The 22,094-nt window shown below is 37.5% G+C and overlaps 1 protein-coding gene across 1 annotated transcript in view; it reads right to left on the bottom strand.

Moving 5' to 3' along the window:
• Nucleotides 1-22,094, bottom strand: part of DST (dystonin) — a 576,919-nt gene that overhangs the window by 195,728 nt on the left and 359,097 nt on the right. Inside the window, exons 15-33 of the mRNA XM_014588047.2 lie at nt 19,403-19,496; nt 18,933-19,087; nt 17,236-17,698; nt 17,011-17,139; nt 16,781-16,858; nt 16,534-16,695; nt 16,340-16,444; nt 13,248-13,343; nt 12,205-12,330; nt 10,877-11,029; nt 10,528-10,682; nt 10,192-10,318; nt 9,547-9,730; nt 6,612-6,769; nt 5,435-5,613; nt 4,703-4,841; nt 3,282-3,475; nt 1,388-1,550; nt 70-153 (exon numbers count right to left, since the gene is read on the bottom strand). Of these exons, the coding sequence (XP_014443533.1) occupies nt 70-153; nt 1,388-1,550; nt 3,282-3,475; nt 4,703-4,841; nt 5,435-5,613; nt 6,612-6,769; nt 9,547-9,730; nt 10,192-10,318; nt 10,528-10,682; nt 10,877-11,029; nt 12,205-12,330; nt 13,248-13,343; nt 16,340-16,444; nt 16,534-16,695; nt 16,781-16,858; nt 17,011-17,139; nt 17,236-17,698; nt 18,933-19,087; nt 19,403-19,496 (2,944 nt within the window). The remainder of the gene's footprint in view (nt 1-69; nt 154-1,387; nt 1,551-3,281; nt 3,476-4,702; nt 4,842-5,434; nt 5,614-6,611; nt 6,770-9,546; nt 9,731-10,191; nt 10,319-10,527; nt 10,683-10,876; nt 11,030-12,204; nt 12,331-13,247; nt 13,344-16,339; nt 16,445-16,533; nt 16,696-16,780; nt 16,859-17,010; nt 17,140-17,235; nt 17,699-18,932; nt 19,088-19,402; nt 19,497-22,094) is intronic.

Below are 22,094 nucleotides of genomic sequence, written 5' to 3'. Positions count from 1 at the left end.
CTGCTGAACGTGCACCACCATGGTTGGGCCTGAATACTAAATCGCACACAAGTAACTGAATCATCTTACCTTCACTGTAGCTGAGTACTGTTCTGCATATTTTTGACATTCATCCATTTTGCTTTGTCTCATTTCTATTTCGGACACCAGCATCTATAAACACACACAGTTTGTAAGAAAAGGACAAGGAACTCTGATGCTACTCTATTACTTAAGATGTTCAGAACCAGGAAATACCCACATTACTGAACAGTATAGTTTCTTGGCTCTTTGCACTTATTATACACTTTGTCTTATAGGTAAATTACAAGCTTCTGGATTAAGTCTCGTAAGGAACCCAAGTTTATGGGGCTTGTAAACTAGAAATGGCTAAATTCTATAGGAAATACCCCAAAACAGGCTTGAAGTGCTTGGCTATCTTCTATTCATGGCAGAAACGGGCATGGAAATTATGGCCCTTCAGAATGGAAAAACATCTCAAAGCATTCAAGTTTCTGTCAAATATGATGTGACTGTTTAATTTTCTAATACTAATCACCTGGATTTGCTTAAAAATATATCAACTATTGTGGCCAACAATGGATCAAAAAGATTACTAAACTTATGCCGAAATGATGATTAAGAATTTGCGAACTGGGGCTGGCAGATGGCATGGTGGTTAAGGCCGCTAAACTCCCACACGGCCCACTGCGGTTCATGTCCTGGACCTGGCAGCTCGCTTTCTCATTCTCTCTTTCTCTCTCTCTCTGGTCAGATTAAAATAAATAAATAAAGCTGAATAGAATAATTTTTAAAAAAAAGAATTTGAAAACTGTATGTCCTCACTCAATATATACTACATGCCTGTACTCCATGACAGAAATTAAGAGACTGGATGATATAAAAACATAGAGAACAATTGTGGATACTGGAGACAGTGTGGGAGAAAGGTAAGAAATGGGGGAGAGTGACAGAGAGGAAATCAAGTGGGGAGAAAAAGCAAAACATTCAAGAGACACAAAAATGGAATATTATCTGTCAATTATGTGCTCAACAATATCTTTAATGGACTAATATACATTGTATTCATGTTTTGCATGTTGTAATGATACATAGTGATTGAATGTATAAAAAAAAATTAGTAAAGAAAATTTTTTTAAAAGAATTTGAAAAACATCCCACCATGACACTTTTTTTTTTATTTCCTATGTTTTCATAAACGACTTCTAAGAAATCTCAATAAATGATGTACATAGGTTTGGGTTAAAAGACTTTAATATTTACAAGCTACTCTCCATCTTTCTCCTAATACATGTTGACTTTTCCTTTTAACATGGGAAAGGAAGATAAGGGTCATGACTGACCAAATGCAGACACATCCTTAGCACAAAGAGTTGTGTTTACACACCTTCTGTTGATTCAACTGTGTGGCTAGGCTTTTACTATTTTCTGGCTGATTTTCTTGAATCTTCTTCTGAGTAGTTTCAACTTGTTGGATCCAATCATCTAGAGGGTGGTAGGTATCTCTGTAGTACTTCAGCGACTTACCAATGCCCTCTAGGTCCCGCAACCTAAGAACAGTACCAGAACAGTCACCGTTTCCTACCCGATACATTAGGAGGGAATGCACAGAGGAGGGAGAGACCAAACAGCTCTACTGCAATGCCCTGGGCACAGCATGGGGCGTGGAAAGTACCCAAGGCACACCTCCGAGGGAATTCTGTATCAGTACTGGGTTCAAAAAACATTTTGCTCCCAGAGTTGTGGGACTTCCGTGGTACTAATTGTTTTACAGATAAGCTCAAAGAACTTAAGCTACAAAGCAGAAAAAGTGTAAACTTAACCATAATTACTATCAATTAGGAGGCCTTAAACAGCCAAGGCTTATATCAAATGGCAGTTCACTTATTAAATAATGGGCAGGTAGTTCAATAAGTGGTTCAACAGGACTCAGAGTACTTTCTAGAAGCTATAGTGAAATACTTCAGTTTCTATGACTTTCAAAACCATCATATTAAACCTACTTATTGTGTATTTTACAGATATGAAATCAGATATATTTGAACATAATTTTACTCATCAAGAATGGTATATCATAAGAACATTTTATTGCATTAATATAAACAGGAGAAAGGACACTATTTCATTTTTTTTACTGTCATTTCTCCTTCGTTCATGCCATTTCCTCACACTTTATAATCTTAGTCACTAGGGAAGTAATTTTTACTATCTTCTATTTTCAATTAAAATGACATCAGATCATCAATTGCTTTATATCTCTTAGGTATAGTATGGATTGCTACGTACAGCCCTTTCAAATGCATGAGAGTTCTCGTTTAAAAAAAAAGTCATGGGAACCAGCAGTTAGCCTAATGGCTATGTCGCTGGACTCCCATGTGGTCGACCACAATTCATGTCCCGGACCCGGTGGCTTAAAACTCACGCCGGGCATGTGTGCATGCGTGCCCAAGATCCCGAGAGGAGAATGGAGGAGAAGGGATTGCGGCGTGACTATCCCCACTGGGGGGTGATTTCTCGCTTTCTGTCTCTATGTCTCTGTCTGTCTGGCGAGCGCACGCACCCTACAGCGAAAATCTCTCCCTCCCCCCCCCAAAAAAAAGTCATGATCTAAGTAATGACTGAATAATTTTAAGTTGGTAATAATTAAAGGATATTGTTTTTTCCTTCAAAAAGCACAAGTAGATTAAATATAAATGTCAGAATACATCAATAATTTCAATAACAGTTTAAAATGCTTATTTTGAGAGACCAGCAGATGGTGTAATGGTTACATCACTGGACTCCCATGTAGTCAACTAAGGTTCGAGTACTGGACCCAGTGGCTTGAACCCCGCACCCACTGGCTCGACCCGCCCGCCGGTAGTGTGTGTGTGTGTGTGTGTGTGTGTGTGTGTGTATGACCAAGGAAGAGAATGGAGAAGGGACTATGGCGTGGCCATCCACCAGGGTGGCGATTTCTCTGTCTCTCTCTCTTTCCAGCAAGCACATGCACCCTATAGCAAAAATCTCTCTCTCTAAAAAAAAAAAAAAGAGAGAGAAAAGAAAAAGAAAGGAAGGAAAGAAAAGAACTGCATATTTTAAAGTTAAATGTCTTGCAAAAATCCACCATATAAGAAAGTAATGTATTGGAACTTTTGTAATGAATTGGAACTTTTGCAATTAACACAATTAACTACGAAAGTAAAGAAAAAAAAATGCAGCCTAGTAAGTTTAAATATCTATCTAATATACACAGATAGACATTAAATCTATGCTAAAACCAAACAAAAAAGGATACCAACCTGTTATCAATCTGCACATGAACATTTTGCCATCTTTCAACCAATTGATCTGCTTTTTCTTTGTGCCAGTCAAAATCAAGGTCTCTTTCTTTATATGTTTTAAACATTTCATCACTGATGGCTTTGGCTTTCTGTAATTCATCCTCTAAGGCATGGAATACTTCTCTCTTTTCATCTACTTCAGATCTCCATTGCTAAAATACATTAATTGATAAAGTGATAAAAGTGCATCAATCATTCACCAGATAAATATATTATTTAACTAATTTTGCACATTATTCACAAGTGAGTTATATGAAATCAGATAACAAAATATCTTTCATATACAAAATAATACATTAGGTTCAACCTTGTGAAATTATCAACATGACTGTACTTTGACCAATTAAAAAAATGACAATTTAATGAATTGTCAATTTAAATAATTTGCATATGAATAAAATAAAATATAATCTATAAGTAAGTTTGCTACCTTCCAAGTACAAGTCTTTTTCATTGTTTAGTTTTTAAATACCTACTAATCTAAATACTAAAAAAACACACGTATTAAAAATCACAGAGATTACTTTTCACAATTGTTTTCCAATAGCATTTCTGAACTTTAAATATAGAAACAGAGATTTGTATGAGCACAACTTTCTTTCTTAGATTAATTCCCTATTTTATCTCCATGATCCATTAAAAATAACTGACTCTTTCAGCAAACAAATCTATTATAAACAATTTCATTTTTAGCTTCAACTCATCTTGATGCCAACATAAATAAAATATGAAAAGTTAATGCAAAAAAAGGTTCAAATTTTGGGCCAGCAGATGGGGCAGTGGTTAAGATGCTGTGCTCCCACATGCCCATCCATGGTTAGAGCCCTGGACCCAGTGGCTTGAAAATCACCCAGGTGTATGCATGCCCAGATTTCTGAGAGGAGACTGGAGGGAAAAAGACTGCGGAGTGGCCATTGCCCGGAGAGGTGATTTCTCACTTTTCCTCTCTCCATCTTTCTAAAGCAAATGCACATGCCCTGTTGCAAAATAAAATAAAATAAAATCATGACTTTTCCAACAATCCAATAAAATGACTGAACATATTTATTTATTAATATATTAAACTAGAATTATAGGTATAATCTGGAATGAATATATTTAAATAAATTAAAAGCGGGGCCAGCAGATGGTGTAGTGGTTAAGGATGCTGGACTCACACATGGCTGACCACAGTTGGAGTCCTGGATCTGATGGCTTGCTTTCTCACTTTGCATCTCTCTCTCTCCCTCTCACTCTGTCTCTCTCTGATCAAATTAAAATAAATAAAGTTAAATAAAAAAATTTTCTAAAAAATATTTAAAAATAAAGATCTGAGCTAAGTGCTAGACAAATACTTATAGAGTATGATCTTGAAAAATAGCCAAAAGTGAGATGCATACCTTTAAAGTACTTATTAGATTCTCAATGTTATTCTTGTCAGCTATAACTGCTTCTTCTTCACATAGCTTAGTTTCATAAAGTTTTACAAGGGCTTCTGCAGCTTGCGTGTTTTTTAACACCAAATTAATAGTTTTCAACCTTAAAAAAAGGGAATTAAACAATAGCCACTATTGTTAAATGTTTATTTTCACATGATGCAGTCTTGAAGCGCCATTATGACAGTACATAGCATATTCTTCATCTTGGGGCAGAGACACACTAGTGATAGGAATCACTAAGAACAAGCCAGAGTCTCTTCTTAACACATAGCATGTGCTCAAATCCATCCCCCACCCCACAGAGGGCATTGAGCAAGAGAAACCAAAATAAGATGGTTACTTTCTAATCTTGTTCAGACAAAGCATAAGTGGAAAATCGTGTAAGTTACCATAGTTGAGCTATCAAAAACACATGCGAAAGTGTAGGAAGGTGATACATTATGGGCTCATCTCAGAAATATCCCTTTTCCACATGGAAGGATATCATAAATCCACAAAAGTATTTAATATATTGGGTCACTGGAAAAGTCAGGATGTGTTTTTTCTATGCAAAAAATGTGCCATGACTTTTCTGATGACCCAATATTTCTTAAGGCAAAATAAAACAAACATATTTATAAAAATAATTTTAAATGAATATGCAATTGGACAGTTGTATGAAATAAGTTATATATTAACATAGCAGCTACATACTTATCTATGTAAGTGGAAGACATAGAATAGACTTGGTTCATGTTCTGGACTACTACATTAAGCTCAGATCGTAAGGTGGGGACTGATGGAGAGGACGCCGCTTGACTGAAAAATTCCTCACACTTATTTGTGATTGTTCCCAAATCATCTTTAAGTCGTTCCAGTTCTTTCTTTAGTTTCTACAAAACAGAGAACAAACATATGTATTGGCAACTGCCCCGATGGGTCTTCTTCTTAAAACACTTCTTTAAAAGAAATACACATTTTTACATTACAATCATTGACTTAAAATCTATAGCTTAACTTCAATTTTATTAAAGAAACTAAATCATAGAATTCAAATTTTACAATCAATAATTCTCTTACAGCCCGTCTCTTTCACCCCAGATGTGTAACTTAGTGCTTTTGCGTATTGCAGGTGAATATGACTTTCACTATGAGACACTCTCACAGACCCCATCACAATGGGCAAGCAGGTGCATTTGCTGCATTTACCTGAGTAACAGTGGAACTGAACTGTAGAATCCTAGTTTGTAATCCATGATAAATACACAAGCAGACCTTGCAAAGTGACCAGCTTGCAAAGTTGAACATGTAAAAAGTCAGAGTTGACAGTTCAAATCAATAAGAGAGTAATCTGGGCAGGCCCCATGGCCTAGTAGTTAAAAGAGCTGGATTCCACATGGCTGACTGCTGTCCAAATCCCAGTCCTGGCAGCTTGACAAACATGTCAATTACACTTGTGTGCCTAAAATTCTGATTGAAGGGAGACATGGAAGTAAAGAAACTCCATATCCCACAACCTATGCAGGGGGGTTCTTCTCCCTTTTTCACTCTCCCTCTTTCTTTTTCTGCCTGTCTCTGTCTCTGTCTGGTCAGTATATGAACTCTCTGGCAATAAAAGAAAGAGAGAGGGGCTGGCAGGTGGTGCGGTGGTTGAGGCACGGGACTTCCCATATGGTCGACCATAGTTCGAGTTCTGGATCTGACTGTTTGCTTTCTCACTTTCCCTTTTTCTCTTTCTGTCTCTCCCTGGTCAAATTTAAAATAATAATAATAATAATAATAATAATAACAACAAATAAAAATAAGCAAGTAATTCTTTTTTAAAAAAATTACCCTAACAAAAGAGAGTAATTTATATTAATTTTTCTCCCACTATGTTCGTAACTCTCACCTCCTGCTCTGTGATCCTGAACACACTTTCATGCAGATCATCTCTTTCCAGGGGAGTTCGGATTTGTCTAATCAACCGATCTTCACAGTTCTCTAACCGAAGTCTAATGTTTCGAACTTCAGAAATATAGAGATTATAAACAGATTCCTCTTGCTCCTCTGTGAAAATAAGCATGATGTTTAGAAAATACCTTATTTTCCATTTTTTGGATGTTCCTGTTCATGTTTTATCATGACAGTTTTACTATTATAAAGATACAACTAGTCAAACTAATGATAACTGTTTTCATTACAAACCCATCCTGAGTATATGAATGTTAAAACATAAATCTTAAAATTTAAGGAGAGTTAATAAAATTTCCCTAATGCCATTTGAAGTAACAATTTCTGATTTATGATGTCCAAAGGTGTCATATCAACCCAAAGCATTGGCTTCTTGGAAAAGTCATGACGTACTTTTTCTATGTTTTTCTATGCAAAAACTTTCCTGACTATTCTGACAATCCCATAATATATTGCTGTATTTTATATTCACAAAATAATGTGAATTATAGGGCCTGCAAATGGTGTGGTGGTTAAGGCACTGGACTCCCACATGGCTGACCATAGTTTAAGTCCTGAATCCAGCAGCTTAAAAATCATGCTGGGGGGAACCAGCAGTTAGTGTAATGGCTATGTCGCTGGACTCCCATGTAGTCGACCGCAGTTCGTATCCCGGACCCAGTGGCTTAAAACTCACGCCGGGCGCATGTGTGTGCATGCCCAAGATCCCGAGAGGAGAATGGAGGAGAAGCGATTGCGGCGTGACCATCCCCCCTGGGGGGTGATTTCTCGCTTTCTGTCTCTAATGTCTCTCTCCGTCTGTCTGGCGAGCGCATGTGCCCTATAGCAAAAACCTCTCCAAAAAAAAAAAAAATTATGCTGGGCACATGTTTGTGTGTGCCCAAAATCTCAGGAGGATAATGGAAGAGACAGGATTGTGGCATAGCCATCCCTCTGAGGGGTGATTTCTCACTTTTTCTCTTGCTGTCTCTCTCTGGTGAGTACATACACCCCATGGTAAAAAAAAAAAACTATAAATAAATAAATAAACTCATTAAAAATGTGAATTATATTAGTTGTAGACTAACTATAAAATTTACATAAAAATCCTAAAAGTGAAACTTAAAGAATTTGTTAATGTTTAAGATTTTGGGTCGGTTCCATGGCCTCTAGTGGTTTACAGAGCAGAATCCCACATGGCTAACTGCATAATTAAAATCCCACCAGCTGCCAGCTGGTGGCAGGTGGTTAAGACACTGAACCCCTGCATGGCCAACCATGGTTCAAGCCTCAGACCTGGCAGCTTGAAAAATCACATCAAGCACATGTGCATGCCCAAAATCCCAAGAGAAGAATGGAAGAGAAGGGATTGTAGCATGGCCATATACCCAAGGGGTTGATTTTTCACTTTTCGTTTTATTGTCTCTCTCTCTTTCTGGCGAGCGTACACGTCCTATGGGGGAAAAAAGATGCTGACCCTAGCACTTGAAAAACACTCTGGGTGTGGGTTGTGCACATGACCCAAATCCCAACAGGATGGAGAAATGGAGTATGACCCCTTCCATAGGATGCACTTTTACCTGCTCTCTCTCTGTCTCTGACAAGCACACATATCCTCTAGCAAAAAAAAAAAAAAAAAAAAGTGAGCCAGCCTATAGCTTGGTGGTTCAGGGAAGCCAGATCCCACAATGAGGCCAATGGAGGTTCCAATCCCAGTCCCCAGGCTTGGGAAACACACCGGGCCCATGTGGGAGGGTGCTCTAAATCCTGACATGATAGAGAAATGTAGGAGAAGGGACTGCAGCATGACCTTACTCAGTGAGAGGAGCTTTCTTCCTCTCTCTCTCTCTCTCTTTCTCGTACCCCTTGGCAAATTTTTTTTTATAAGAAGAAAAAGAAAATGTTTAGGATTTTAAAAAATAGAATATTACTAATAAAATTGTCTCTAAGTACTATCAAAAGTGTTTTTAATATAATTTATGTTTAACAAAAATTTTATCTAGACACACCTACTTTTGTTTTAAATCCTGTATAAAATCTAAGCTTGGCATATGGCAAAAATAGCTGCATTGGGACCAGCAGGTGTTGTAATGATCATGTCGCTGGATGCCCACACAGGCAATCATGATTTAAGTCCCAGACCCAATGGCTTAAAACTCACTCTGGGGACCAGCAGTTAGTGTAATGGCTATATCGCTGGAGTCCCATGTAGTTGACCGTGGTTCGGCTTAAATTCATGCTGGGTGCATGTGTGTGCATGCCCAAGATCCTGAGAGGAGAAGGAATTGCAGTGTGGCCATCCCCCCTGGGGGTTGATTTCTGTCTCTCTGTCTCTCTCTGTCTGGCGAATGCACATGCCTTATAGCAAAAAACTCTCCGAATTAAAAAAAAGGGGGGGGGACTCACTCTGGGCACATGTGCGTGCATGCCCAAGATCTCAAGAGGAGAATGGAGAAGAAGGGACTGTAGCATGGCCATCCCTCCAGGGGGTGCTTTCTCACTTTCTGTCTCTCTGGTGAACACATGCATCCTGTAGCTCAAATATTCTCAAAAACATTAAATTAAAAAAAATAGATAGAGGCATAACTGCATCTTTTCTGAAACTGAAGGATCCCCATTCTGAACATAATGACAATGTTGAAAAGTAGATGCAGTAAAAATTCACTGCCATACTATTTGGCTGGCACAAACTTTTGGTTAGCTCATCATTCAGAAATAAATGAATCCCTCCTTGCATTGTCCTACCTCAGACATGCTTTTAACGTTTGAGCAACAGTGTCTACATATCCTAGAGCGAGTGAAATAACACATCTAAGACATAGATTCCATGAGAGAAGAAAACAGCCTAGAATAAACACCTATGGGGGAAAACTACAGGAATTTCCATGCTTTACCTCTTTCTGCAGATTTAAGAAGTTCTTGATAATACTGCTTGCATACATTAACCTCCTTTTCCAGTTGTGTTATGTCTGCGCCTGAAAATACTTGGGATTCCTGACTGTCTTCCAGAAAATCTTCAAAACGAGATTGTAGATTACTCAGCACTTGCTGATGTTCACCAGGTAACATTGTCTTTATCTAAAGAATACCAAAGACCCATGTAATTAGTGATTATAATACCAAGAGTTAAATTTGAATGAGACAGATTTCAAGTTGGTCTGTGTATATGCCAGTTTATGTTAATAGTTACTTAAACACTATTTTAAAATAATTTTCTCTTTCACTAACAATGCAGATTTAAAAGACAAATAAAAGTCTACAATAAATGAAATAAACTATCCTCATATGCATGTCCTCTCTCTCGGTTTCCTGTTTGAGTGTAAGTACCCGATGAAATAGGCATTTTCCAGATTTCCCAAATTCTTAGAGGGTACTTTGCATGTGGCAGGCATATAACAAGTAGTCATTGAATGAATGAGTATTAGCATGGATCTGCTGGGCACTGTCTTATCCTAGAACAAATACAAACTTCACCCCACTCATGACAAGGTGTCCCACATTTTTGGACACATGAAGTTGACATGCAAATTGATACTTACAGAAGCCACATTGCTGGCTCGAATTCTATCAATCTCATTGACAAGATAATGCCAGGATACTACACTCTTCATGTTAATGTGAGACTCATGCCACAGAGTCAGGACATTCTGATACTGTTGCTCAATTCTGAAATACATGAAAGAAAGCAAAGATTAGGTCTTTTTACTCCCTCTGAAAACATGCTACAACTTTTCTTTTGGTCTGTAAAAATGGCCTATGTATACTAGATCTGGGGACTTCAGGTACTGTGGGGCTTTGATAAAGTATTGATTTGTTTCTTTAACCTTCAGAGAGCCCCCAAACCAGCTTTCTGTTTCTGCCCAATGCATACAAACCTATTTGCAAAGTCAACTGCTTCTTTGTTTGGTGGAGGAACAGTGAAGCACACAGACGGGACCATGGCCTCATTCCCAGTTGGACTAATGACCTTCCATTTAGCCCGATGAGAGTTGTTCGCCAAAACACATTCATCGTCTTTGTAAATGGTTATCTAGTTTCAAGCAAAGAACAGAATAACCAAATAAAGTCATTGTTGACTAATTTTTTTCCATATTCAATCTTGGGATTTTTGTTTTTGTTGTTTTATGAGGTGGAAAATTTTGACTACAAATAAGTAATATGATCTCATTTTTAAGTTATATGAATAATAGCAGAAACTGCATGGTTTCTAGATGTTACAAGTACCTCAATTTGTCTGTAGTCACAGATAGCTTTGATCGGAATAGAAGTTTTGAGTGGACACTCAGGATTCCTTGGCTTCAGCTGAATTATACTTTTTGCTCTCCCCATCAGGCTTGCTACTTTGCTTTTGTACTGCAGAAGTTCTTCTTTCTCTTCCTAAGTAACAAATAAGATGGATTTTATAAAATAAATGACTTGTACTCTCCATTCCTTCAAGGTTTTACAGAAACAAATGAAATTTTGTCAAAGTCTTCCCTGACCACCTAATCTGAACTTTCAACCCATCCCCACTCCCTCTTGCATCCTCTTTCCGTCAGAAGTTCTACTTACTATGTTCTTGTCTAGCTCCCACTCTAACATGTAAGCACTGCACAATACATACAGGGTGGAGATTTTTATTTATTAGTTTATCCGGAAAGTCATGATGTCTTTTTATTTTGTTTTAGAGAGATTACTATACAGTACATGTGCTCACCAGACAGAAACAGAAAGAGAGAAATCATCCCCCAGGTGGGTGGCCATACCACAATCCTTTCTCCTCCATTCCCCTCTCAGGACTTTGGGCATGCACACACATGCACCCGGCATGAGTTTTAAGCCACCAGGTCTGGGATTCGAACCATGGTTGACTACATGGGAGTTGAGCAACATAACCATTATACCATCTGCTAGTCCCCATGATTTTCCCCATGTATTTTCTGTTTTTCTATGCAAAAAATGGGTCATGACTTTCCCAATGACTCAATATTTTACATACTGCTATATTTCCAGAACCCAGAATAGGGCCTCAGAGATATAAAATGCTTAATGTATATTTATAAATGACTACATACACTCACACACGAATAACCCTATAAAAACATCTTAAAATATCAAGGTTATCACATAAAAAACTTTGTTGTATTATTACCAAAAAAATACTAAAACATATAAGTGCTTAATTGAATGAAGTGGAAATATCAAAACTGCCAATAAAATGTAAAGTTCTGCACGGATGTCAAAATATAATCAACACTAATCCCAGAACTGTATTCTTTTTTTTTTTTTAAAGAGAGGCTTTTGCTATAGGGCACGTGCACTTGCCAGAAAGAGAGATAGAAAGCGAGAAATCATCCCCCTGGGGGGATGGCCACACCGCAATCCCTTCTTCTCCACTCTCCTCTTGGGATCTTGGGCATGCACGCATATGCGCCCAGCGGGAGTTGAAGCTACTGGGTTCAGGATTTGAACCACTGTTGACTACATGGGAGTTCAGCAACATAGCCATTACACCAACTATTGGTCCCCCAGAACTGTATTCTTAATAAAATGTACAGGTTGTGTCTTCATACCATTGATTCTTGAACAAGGTCCTCCAGCTTGTGAATACTACTTGATCTATCACAGCTGTACTTCCGCTGAATGGCATCTTTCAGATTCCTTAAGTAATCGGTAGCTTCTTTGGCATCGTTAAAAAACTAAAGAGAGACAAATCATGGCAGCTAAAGACATTAAATGCTGCTAAAGCACAGAGCTGTCAAATTGGAGTGCCAGGGCCCTGTGCATACCCCTCAGCAGTGAGGAAAGTATAAAAAGCATAGGGAAACAATGAAACAGTCACACCCTTCCTTCAACCAAACAACGACTATTGAACTTAGATTGTTATGAACAAATACCAAATGTCCAAAGCCTGTGTGTATTTTTGGCTCTATATTATCTTGATCAAAAGTCTGTTTTACTTTAGGGCTCAAATTATTTTTAAATAGGGGTGAAATTCTAAGAAAACGTTAAGACTTCTGAAGAATAAAACAAAGAGTTCATTTAGATAACTCTCTCTACACTGAAAACACTTTTTTAATGAGACACATTTGCAGAATAAAAATGTTCTGATAGTGTAAGAAATTTTGAAGTATTTCTTTCTTAGTGGAAAGCTTCAATTTATCCCTGTATGACATGAAACTGGTCCTTATATCCTACAAAAAAGAAATCAAGTTTATTTCCCCTACACAATACATACATGTTCATATATCTTTTTTTAAGAGTTTTTTGTTTGTTTGTTTGTTTGTTTGTTTGCTTTTGCCAAAGGGCACATTCACTCACTGGAAAGAGAGACAGAGACAGTGATAGGGACTTTGAGAAATCACCTCCCTGAGGGGATGGCCACACTACAGTCCCTTCTCCTCCATTGTCATCCTGGAATCTTGGGTACACACGCACATGCTCCTGGCATGATTTTCAAGCCACCACAGTCGTCATGGGGGAGTCCAGGGACATAGCCACTCTGCCATCTGCTGGTCTCCATGTTAATATATCTTAAACAATACGTTATGAAGATGATTCCTGCAAGTCATTCAGAATCACAACAGCTATTGAAGTTGTGATTCTATTCACATACCTCAAAATACGCGGTATTTTCTTTTATATGCTGCTCCACACATTGGCAGAGCTGCAGGATCCAGCTCCACTGTGTTTGCATAGCTGCTCTGTAGGCCTTAAAGAGAAAACACAGCCTCTGTAACTCCCTGGAGAGAAATGAAGAACATCTATGGATATGCTTTTAAATGACAAAATACTCTCTGAAAAAGATGATGTGGGGATGGGCAAAGGGAAGAAACACTTACCAGACACAAGAATTATAACCACATTGTTTGCCAGACATATGCACGATTTGAATGTGAATAGATCGTAAAAAAAAAAAAAGATGATGAATTGTTTTTCAAAGACTTATCGATCAGGTTAGAAAAATATCTCTCTCATTTCAGAGTTCTCACTTGCACAAAGCCATTGCACAGTTTAAACATGAACTTTAAAATCAATCCAACTGATTTCTTTTGATTTTTAACTTCTTAAAATTCAAGGGAAAAGTTAACTCTGGTTATTCTTATTTATTTATTTTTTTTAAATTAACATCTGAAATAAATGCAAGCTATCCCTCCTACTTAGAAAACCAACCCTTTCTCCTTTGCTACCGCCTGCTTTTTGGCATCTTCAGATATGCTTTCCTTCGTGACACTTTCATCTTTTTTCTACATTTTTATATTACTGGATCATAGAAATACACCTTCCAACACAGAAATACATGCTATAATTTTCTTTGTTTTTGCTGGGAAAAGATATGGGAAGAATGGAAAAGAGAGTATGCACTCCCTTATCAGTATAGTTATAATAATTATAGTAGTACAAATTATTATTAAAAATTTTACTCGCACTCTCATTTATTTCAGTGTATCTTCCATGAAGGCAAAAAAATACTGCATATAGGATACCTATTTCACTAGGAAAACACAAAACCCTTTTATATTTAAGGAGCAATTCACTGACTTCCAGGAGGGGGTGCTCTAGATACTTTAATGACTGTTTTAAGTAAGCCATTCCTGCTATGCTATGTTCAGGCAGATTTTTTTAAATGGAATGTACATTGCTACACTGGAAATCTAGCAATACTTCATGCTCTAATTATCTGCTCCCTGCTTTGAATAAGCAGGCTATAAAAGAAATCAAGGGCATTGTTAAGTTACTACTTACTTTGTCATATAAAATATGAAATAGTTTTAATAATTAACAAGCTATAATCCACGTACTCATACAACAGGCAGATTTTTTTAAATGGAATGTACATTGCTACACTGGAAATCTAGCAATACTTCATGCTCTAATTATCTGCTCCCTGCTTTGAATAAGCAGGCTATAAAAGAAATCAAGGGCATTGTTAAGTTACTACTTACTTTGTCATATAAAATATGAAATAGTTTTAATAATTAACAAGCTATAATCCACGTACTCATACAAGACATTGGATAGGCTAGTGAGATCATAAAGATGATTAACATTTCATTTCACCCCTTAAGTAACTTTTAGATTACCATTTCTACATACATGTACTATTACATAGTAATACAAATCAGGTTCACATTAATATTTTTCATCCTCATCAAATTCTTAACCTAGAGTCGTATTTCATAACAGCTTTCATCTATCTTAGGAATATTTTATTTTTAGTTGATTACTGCACAAAATTATACCCAGAAATTTCCCCTCCCAATTATTCTCATTTCCTTTCCCTAGTGGTCACCCTGCTCTTCTGCATCTTTAGTATTCATTCACGGAAATTCGAGCAGATATAAAATCATATTCTGTGTGCTAGAAGATCAAGTATAACCTTCCAAAAACTTCCTAATGATGCCTAGAATTTTAATAACGTTTCTTAAAAATTTTTGCCAAAGGGTGCATGTGCTTATGAAGACAGACAACGAAAGAAAGAGACAAAGAAAGAGAGGAAGACAGAGAGGAAGAAAGAGAGAGAGCACCCCCTCCATGGGAACGGTCATACCACAGACCCTTCTCCATCTCTCCTTCCTTTTGGGATTTTGGGCGCTAGAAGATCAAGTATAACCTTCCAAAAACTTCCTAATGATGCCTAGAATTTTAATAACGTTTCTTAAAAATTTTTGCCAAAGGGTGCATGTGCTTATGAAGACAGACAACGAAAGAAAGAGACAAAGAAAGAGAGGAAGACAGAGAGGAAGAAAGAGAGAGAGCACCCCCTCCATGGGAACGGTCATACCACAGACCCTTCTCCATCTCTCCTTCCTTTTGGGATTTTGGGCCCACTTCCAAATGTACCCACCATACAGCCACCCCAAACACCAAGCCACTGGCTAGCCCTTGCTAATCTTTTCTCATGATGATTTCAGTGAACAAAGATTCCTTCCCTCAACTCTTAAGTGAGTTAAAAGCATGCCACCATTTATGAAGAGCATCACTGTTTCTCTGGCAATGTACCACATTCTTCTGTCCATGTCTGACACTCCCCACTCTGACAAAACCCTTCAAGCACAGAAGGTCACTGCCGGGTGTCTCTCAGGCCAAAACGCCACCACGGCCACAAGTGCAGGGGAAACCAGATAAATCCCACGCTGGCCCTCGCCCTTTACAATCAGTGTTCCCTCCACACTGCAGAGCCTTGCTACTGCCATCCCAATACACTCACGAGACCAAGTCAGAAATAAAATGACTGAAGTCGAATCAGAATAGCTGATATTTCTAGAGAATATACCATGTACCAGTTTCTGTAGAATTAGCAAGAGGAAATTATTTCTTCTCATTCTCACTACAACTGTATTGATTATAAGCAATTTTTCCAGTTTTGATAGGGAAATGAGGTTAAGCAAGGTTATACTACTTGGGCAATGTCAGAGTTGGGAAGACATAAAATGTCACTGCTAATAAAGATGCAGTCCTTTGTTTTTACATCTCCTCAGCCATGGGGGTTGACCAAGTTACCTTTACTCCAAGTGAGTGACACAGTTAGAACAAGAGAACTAAAGGCAAGAATCAGCATGATTTATCAGAAAAATTATTTCTGAGCGAGGCGATAATAAATAAAAGCCTCATGGTTCATATGTTTTAATTTATAAGGAATGAAAAAATCTGAAGAATAATACGTATTTCAATATTAGACCAAGGCCATTACACTTTCTGACTCACCTCAATAGTTAACCGGGCTGGGTGATTTTCTAGAAGTAACTGCTCTGCTATTTCCTGAACTGATTTAATATTTTCTTCCTTTTGATCAAGTTCTCTCATTAATTCCTAATTAAAGAAAGATGTATAAAGTGTGTTAGAAATAGTTCTAAACCTGAAATACTACTTGAGTATGCAAGTACAAAGGTTGTACTCACAGCATGATAATCTTTTTTCCGAGCTATGTGGGTATTTCTTTCACTCCAGTCATAAGCAACTTCCTCCTCTTCTTTTTCATTCAACCAAATAAGTTCATTAGTTGCACGTGTTACAAAATTATGGAGTGTGTCAAGATGCCGTTCCTGATTCCTAGATGTATTCTTTACAAGGAAAATCATTGTAAGAATCAAATCTTTGTCAAACAGCAATAAGAAACACAAAATATTAAAAAAAAAAAAAACTTACCAAGAGTTTTGCATACTGACTCTCTAATCTGTGCAATTTTTCTGCATAAGTTAGTTTAAGGGGTGCCGTCATTTGAATCTACAACATAAGATAGATAGACATTAAGGTTGGGAATATTAAGGAAGTCTTATTTCCACTTAATTTATCTATTATTATGTTACCAGGTTTATGCAAAGAATAAAACAACAGTATACCAAAACTACAGAAACAAACATTTTAAATTCGCATACCTCACTGAGTTTAGCTTCTTTAAGGCTAGATTCAAATTCTTCGATAGCTCGGTGAACATTTTTATGATTTTCTAAGTGGCTTTCAACACTTGGCAAATCTGAGCCCCATTCAGTGCGGTCCAGTTGCACCTTTAAACAACAAAATACTAGGTTAAAAAAGAAAGAAAAGAAAGGAAGAAATTGATAGCAATAAAGACTGAAACACTCAAGGCAAACAGTTTTTACCTGCATCTCATCAACCCAATTCAAAAGATCCTGAACAAATTTCATGTTGACTTCCTCTTCCGTTAAATTCTGGTCCAGCAAAGAAGACTTTAAAAGTGGCTTTCGAATCTGCATCAACTTTAGAGTTTGCAATGAATTAGGTTCTACTCCTGAACTGAAATTTGGAAGTAAACTTGATGGGAAACCCGGTGTATAAGCTGGAGTAACGGATGGAGTGAGACGGGAAGTCATCCCCGATGACAGGCCAGAAGTCACACTAGAAGGGGTCAGGGAAGGTGTTAAACTCTGGGTCAGCCCTGAGTTCAGACTGGGGTTTAAGGTCTGTGCAAATCCTGAGTTTAAACTTTGAGTAATTCCTGATATCATAAGCTTTGTCTGCTCCGTAGTTAGCACGCGTCCTTTGCTGTACACTGAGGAACATTCATTCCTAAAGGCCATAATTTCATCACGTAGTTTTGCAACCCTGAAAAGAAAATCAAGAGGGATAAAATATAAAAAGCACTTGTCACAGGGGGTGACCCTTCAAGTAAACTTTGGACTTTAAGAGATAATAATGTATCAATAGCACGTGTTTGTATATAACAAATGTGCCACAGTACTCTAATAAATGAATAACGGGGGAAGAGGGAAGTACGAGGGAGTAGATGGGAACAATGTACTTTCCGCTAATTTTTTCTATAAACTTAAACTGCTCCAAAAAATAGCCAACTTTTAAAAACAAGGTCAGTGTAATAATTTTTTATAAAATTTTGCATCATAAGTTTCTTTGCTGAACATTGCGCTATGGGTGCTTTCTTACTAATCTATAATTATCGTTTATAATGAACAGAACTAAGTTCTAAATGTTTGTATTAGAAAATACTAGGTTGTCGGAAATGTCACGACTCACTTTAGAAAAATATGTTATGGCTTTTCCCACAAACAATATTTCTGGCATGAACATAAAACTTTTTCTTATATGTATATACATACTTTCCATATTTAAAATTACTACAAATTCTTAAAAGTGAAATTACTGACTTAAAACACCATTACTAATTTTGCTTTTCTTTATATACAGAGAGAAAGAGAGACAGAGAGAGAGACTACAGATGGAAAGGTTCCATCTCTACCCAAACCACTTCTTCGAGATACAGGCTTTTATACATATCAACTTTGCTACCATCTTTATGAATATTTCATAACAGGATAAGCAGGAAACTAAAAATTGAATTTAAAATGATATTTATTTTTTCCTTTTTAAATGTTAGAAGTGAGTATTTTATATATGTTTAAAGAATTATTTAACTTTATATATTTATTTATTTAAATTTGATTAGAAAGGGAGAGAGAAAGGGGAAGAGAAAGAAAGTGAGAAAGCAAGCCTCCAGGTTCAAGACTCAACCTGGGAGTCCTGTGCCCTTAACCGCCAGGCCACCTGTCAGCCCCGAAGTGAATATTTTAAAGTATGTATGTAACTTTAATGAGTATATAGTTACTACACCAGTAAACAGTACCTGGATCATATTTTTTTTCCATTGCTAATCTTAAAAGAATAAATATCTACTTACACATGAAAATACACTAGAATTAATGCAACACATTTTTAAGTGAGAAGAGCTAAGGAAAAGATTTCCCAAAATTGTTATGCTCTACTTTCCTATCGCAAGTGCCCAAGTCATACTGAAAGGACAGAGTAGGAATAATAATACACTTACCTTTGTACCAACTGATCTGCCTGGTAATATTTTCCATCAACAAGAATCTGTACATCAATTACATGCTGGCGTAAAAGGTTCTCACATTCAAGTATATACCCGGCAATTTCTGCTTCATTCTGAAACTGCACCCCTGATTCTAATCTTTTAGTATCCTGTATTTTAAAAGAATTCAATATTAATTTTGTAAGACAAATTAGCCTCAAATATATAACTCCAAATACTAGAATAGAAGTCTATTGGGCTTTGTTTGTTTTTTTTTTCCCTTTATGTTCAAAACATGCTTTACTCATGTTGTTTGCTCATTGTCCCTTAAGAGAGCAAACAGCAATTGTAATCTCCAATAAACTTCAAGTTTCAGTACGGAACACATACCAAGAATTGAGCAAACATTACGCCAACGTTTCAGTACATCCAGATGCACACTGGCCTGTCTACCACGACCCCAATGGCTGTTGACATGAACTTACGGACTGGAGAGCGTTCCGGGCAAGTATCAGTTTGTCTTCACAGATGATACTGCCCCTCTGAACTCGGTTGGCAATCTGCTGCAACATGTCCAACCTAAAAGAAAGGATAAAGTAAAATAAAGCATCTCCCTTCAAAGTCCACAAGTTTATCACCCTGAAACATGCTGCCATGATAAAAGTAAAACCACATCAATGATGCGATACCTGCGTCCATCAAAGGAGTCATTGCCAAAACTAATGCAGGAGTTGATCAGTGTTGGACCGCAATGAACCGAGAGAAGATTTTCATTTGAATCAAGACTGGTTCGAGTGCTGGTAGTGTTACTAAACACTGAATCGCTACTATGGTAACTATAACTACTACTGTGCATTTTTATTCTTGAAAATATGTTCTTTCTTTCACCATTAAAAGTAGAAGGAGACTACGAAGTAGAAGGTCTGGAAAAAGCTCTTCTTCTAACGGTGAAAAGTGGCAGGCGAATGTTACACCTTTATGGCTCCTTAAATATGCTTCAACATGCATATGCAACACTCAGCAAATAATATGCTGATAACTAGTCAAAAGAATCTTGCCTAAAGCCATTCCTTTGCTAGCTGAGGTTTGCCTTTTGTAGCTCGCATTAAAACTCTACAAGTATGGACAAAGCGTTAAAACCCTACAAGTATGAACAAAGCAGGCTGATTGGGGCGTCACTAGAAAAGATATGCCAAATGTTTTCACTAAGAGTCATCCAATACAAACACGTGAAAAACAACTCAGATGCCTCACATAAGCCCAGGTACGACTAGTAAAGGTTACTCTGGCAAGAGCATTCATCAGCTAAAAGAACACCAACACTCGATCACAGCCTAACTTCTACCAAGGGCAAGGTCTGTAATGAATAATACCAGGCCAAAGGCTGGACATTACCCAGTATTCATAGCAAATGAATATGAGAAACAAAATACATTTCCATTTTACCACCATGTCATTGGTTGACGAGGTTAAATTAACTGGAAAACTATCCATTACCTTTCTTTATATGTTGTGTTCTCAGGAATGTTACTTCTAACCTACTATCGTTATATTTTTAAAAGCCAAAATGCTAAGTAGAATATCAGTGCAATGCTTGCAAATTTAATTTGTCTTTGCTTGTTTGTCCTTTCTATAGTTATTACACAGCATAAGAACGCTGGCTCTTTCTCATTCATCTTTCACACACGCCTATGCCACGTAGCTATCATTTGCAATAGTCAATGCCAAAAAAACGTGTTGCATCAAGAAAAATGAAGCATCTTCCCAACCAAGCTCCTAAATAGTTTCCTGCCTCAAGAGCTACAAAACCATGTTGCCTCTTTAAAGTAGATAGTATTTTTCCTTTTGGAAGGCAAGAAAGGGGAAATTTGAGAGTGCTGTGTCAAATACTGTGAGTGAACAGAACAGTTCAAAATCGTAAAAGTAGCATCTAACATTAATTCAGCAATTCTTATGTGCCAAGAAAGTAAACATTTTACATACATTAATACCTCATCTCCTACTCAGAACCACCAAATGTGGTAGGTACTATTACATCCTGTTTACCATCAGGAACCTGGAGCTTAGGGAATTAAAGACCTATGTAAAAATCACAGAATTTGTAAGCCGGGCTAATAATTTAATCCAGGATGGACTAGCTCCTGGGCCCTGTACTCTTAACCACTCATTAATATTTTATTAACAAACAATAAAAAACAGCTACTATTCTGGTAACTAAAAATCTGCTTTGTATTCTTTCTCTGACACACCTTTTTCATTACTCCAGAGGAGTAGCTTAGTATTTCATTTTAATCACCCAGAATTACCTCTTCCATAAAAGCTCCATGCTGTGTATTTTAAGTTTTGGTTCTAATGATCCGATTATGTAGATACGGTATTATGCTCTAACAAGAGCATCGTCAGTAATTTAACAAAGGACTAAGACTTGCTCTCTTATCTCTTAGTGTTTTGTTTTCTGACACGCTGAAGACAATGTGGGAGGTGGGAGAACGGGACCGCTGTACTGAGCACCTCTACTCTGTGGTAGGCACTATGTTGGGCACTGGCAACACAGGGACAGCAAAAAAAAGAGTCTGTCTCCACATACTTTGAGCTCGTGTCTGTGGAACAACAGCCCTTAATCAAACAGAAATGAATATAAAATACAGGCAAGTTAAGCACCATGGAGGAACAATGCATGTAGCTAGGAGAGTTAAAGTAAAATATCTGGGAGCTATCTAATCCGCCTGGGAGACCATGTTGTTTCTTGAGTAAGTAACATTAAAGCTAACATCTGAGAATGACCAGGAGTAAAGAGAGATGGGGAGGATGAAACAGACCTTTCTGCCAAAGGAACAGACCATGCAAATACCACATGTAAGAAGGAAGGAGGGACCTTAGCATACAAGTGCTTTTGTATGATGTCTGTGTAGCTGCCTGGAGCAAGGTGACCTAACAGGTATACCTAACACTATAAGGTCCAACAGCTCCTATGGACTTCACGGTGATGAGGAACACAGATTTCAGGTACCACGAACCTCAACTCAAGCTGTGAGGCAAGAAATGTAACAGAGACAGGGGCCGGCAGGTGGCGTGGTGGTTGAGGGCACTGGACTCCCACATGGCCGACCACAGTTTGAGTCTTGGACCTGGCAGCTTGCTTTCTCCCTTTCTCTCTTTCTAACTCTCTCTCTCTCT

The sequence above is a fragment of the Tupaia chinensis genome, unplaced genomic scaffold, assembly GCF_000334495.1.
Source record: "Tupaia chinensis unplaced genomic scaffold, TupChi_1.0 Scaffold000256_1, whole genome shotgun sequence".
Classification (NCBI taxonomy): domain Eukaryota; kingdom Metazoa; phylum Chordata; class Mammalia; order Scandentia; family Tupaiidae; genus Tupaia; species Tupaia belangeri.
The sequence above is the reverse complement of the archived record's forward strand: the minus strand, read 5'-3'. Positions and strand labels throughout refer to the sequence as shown.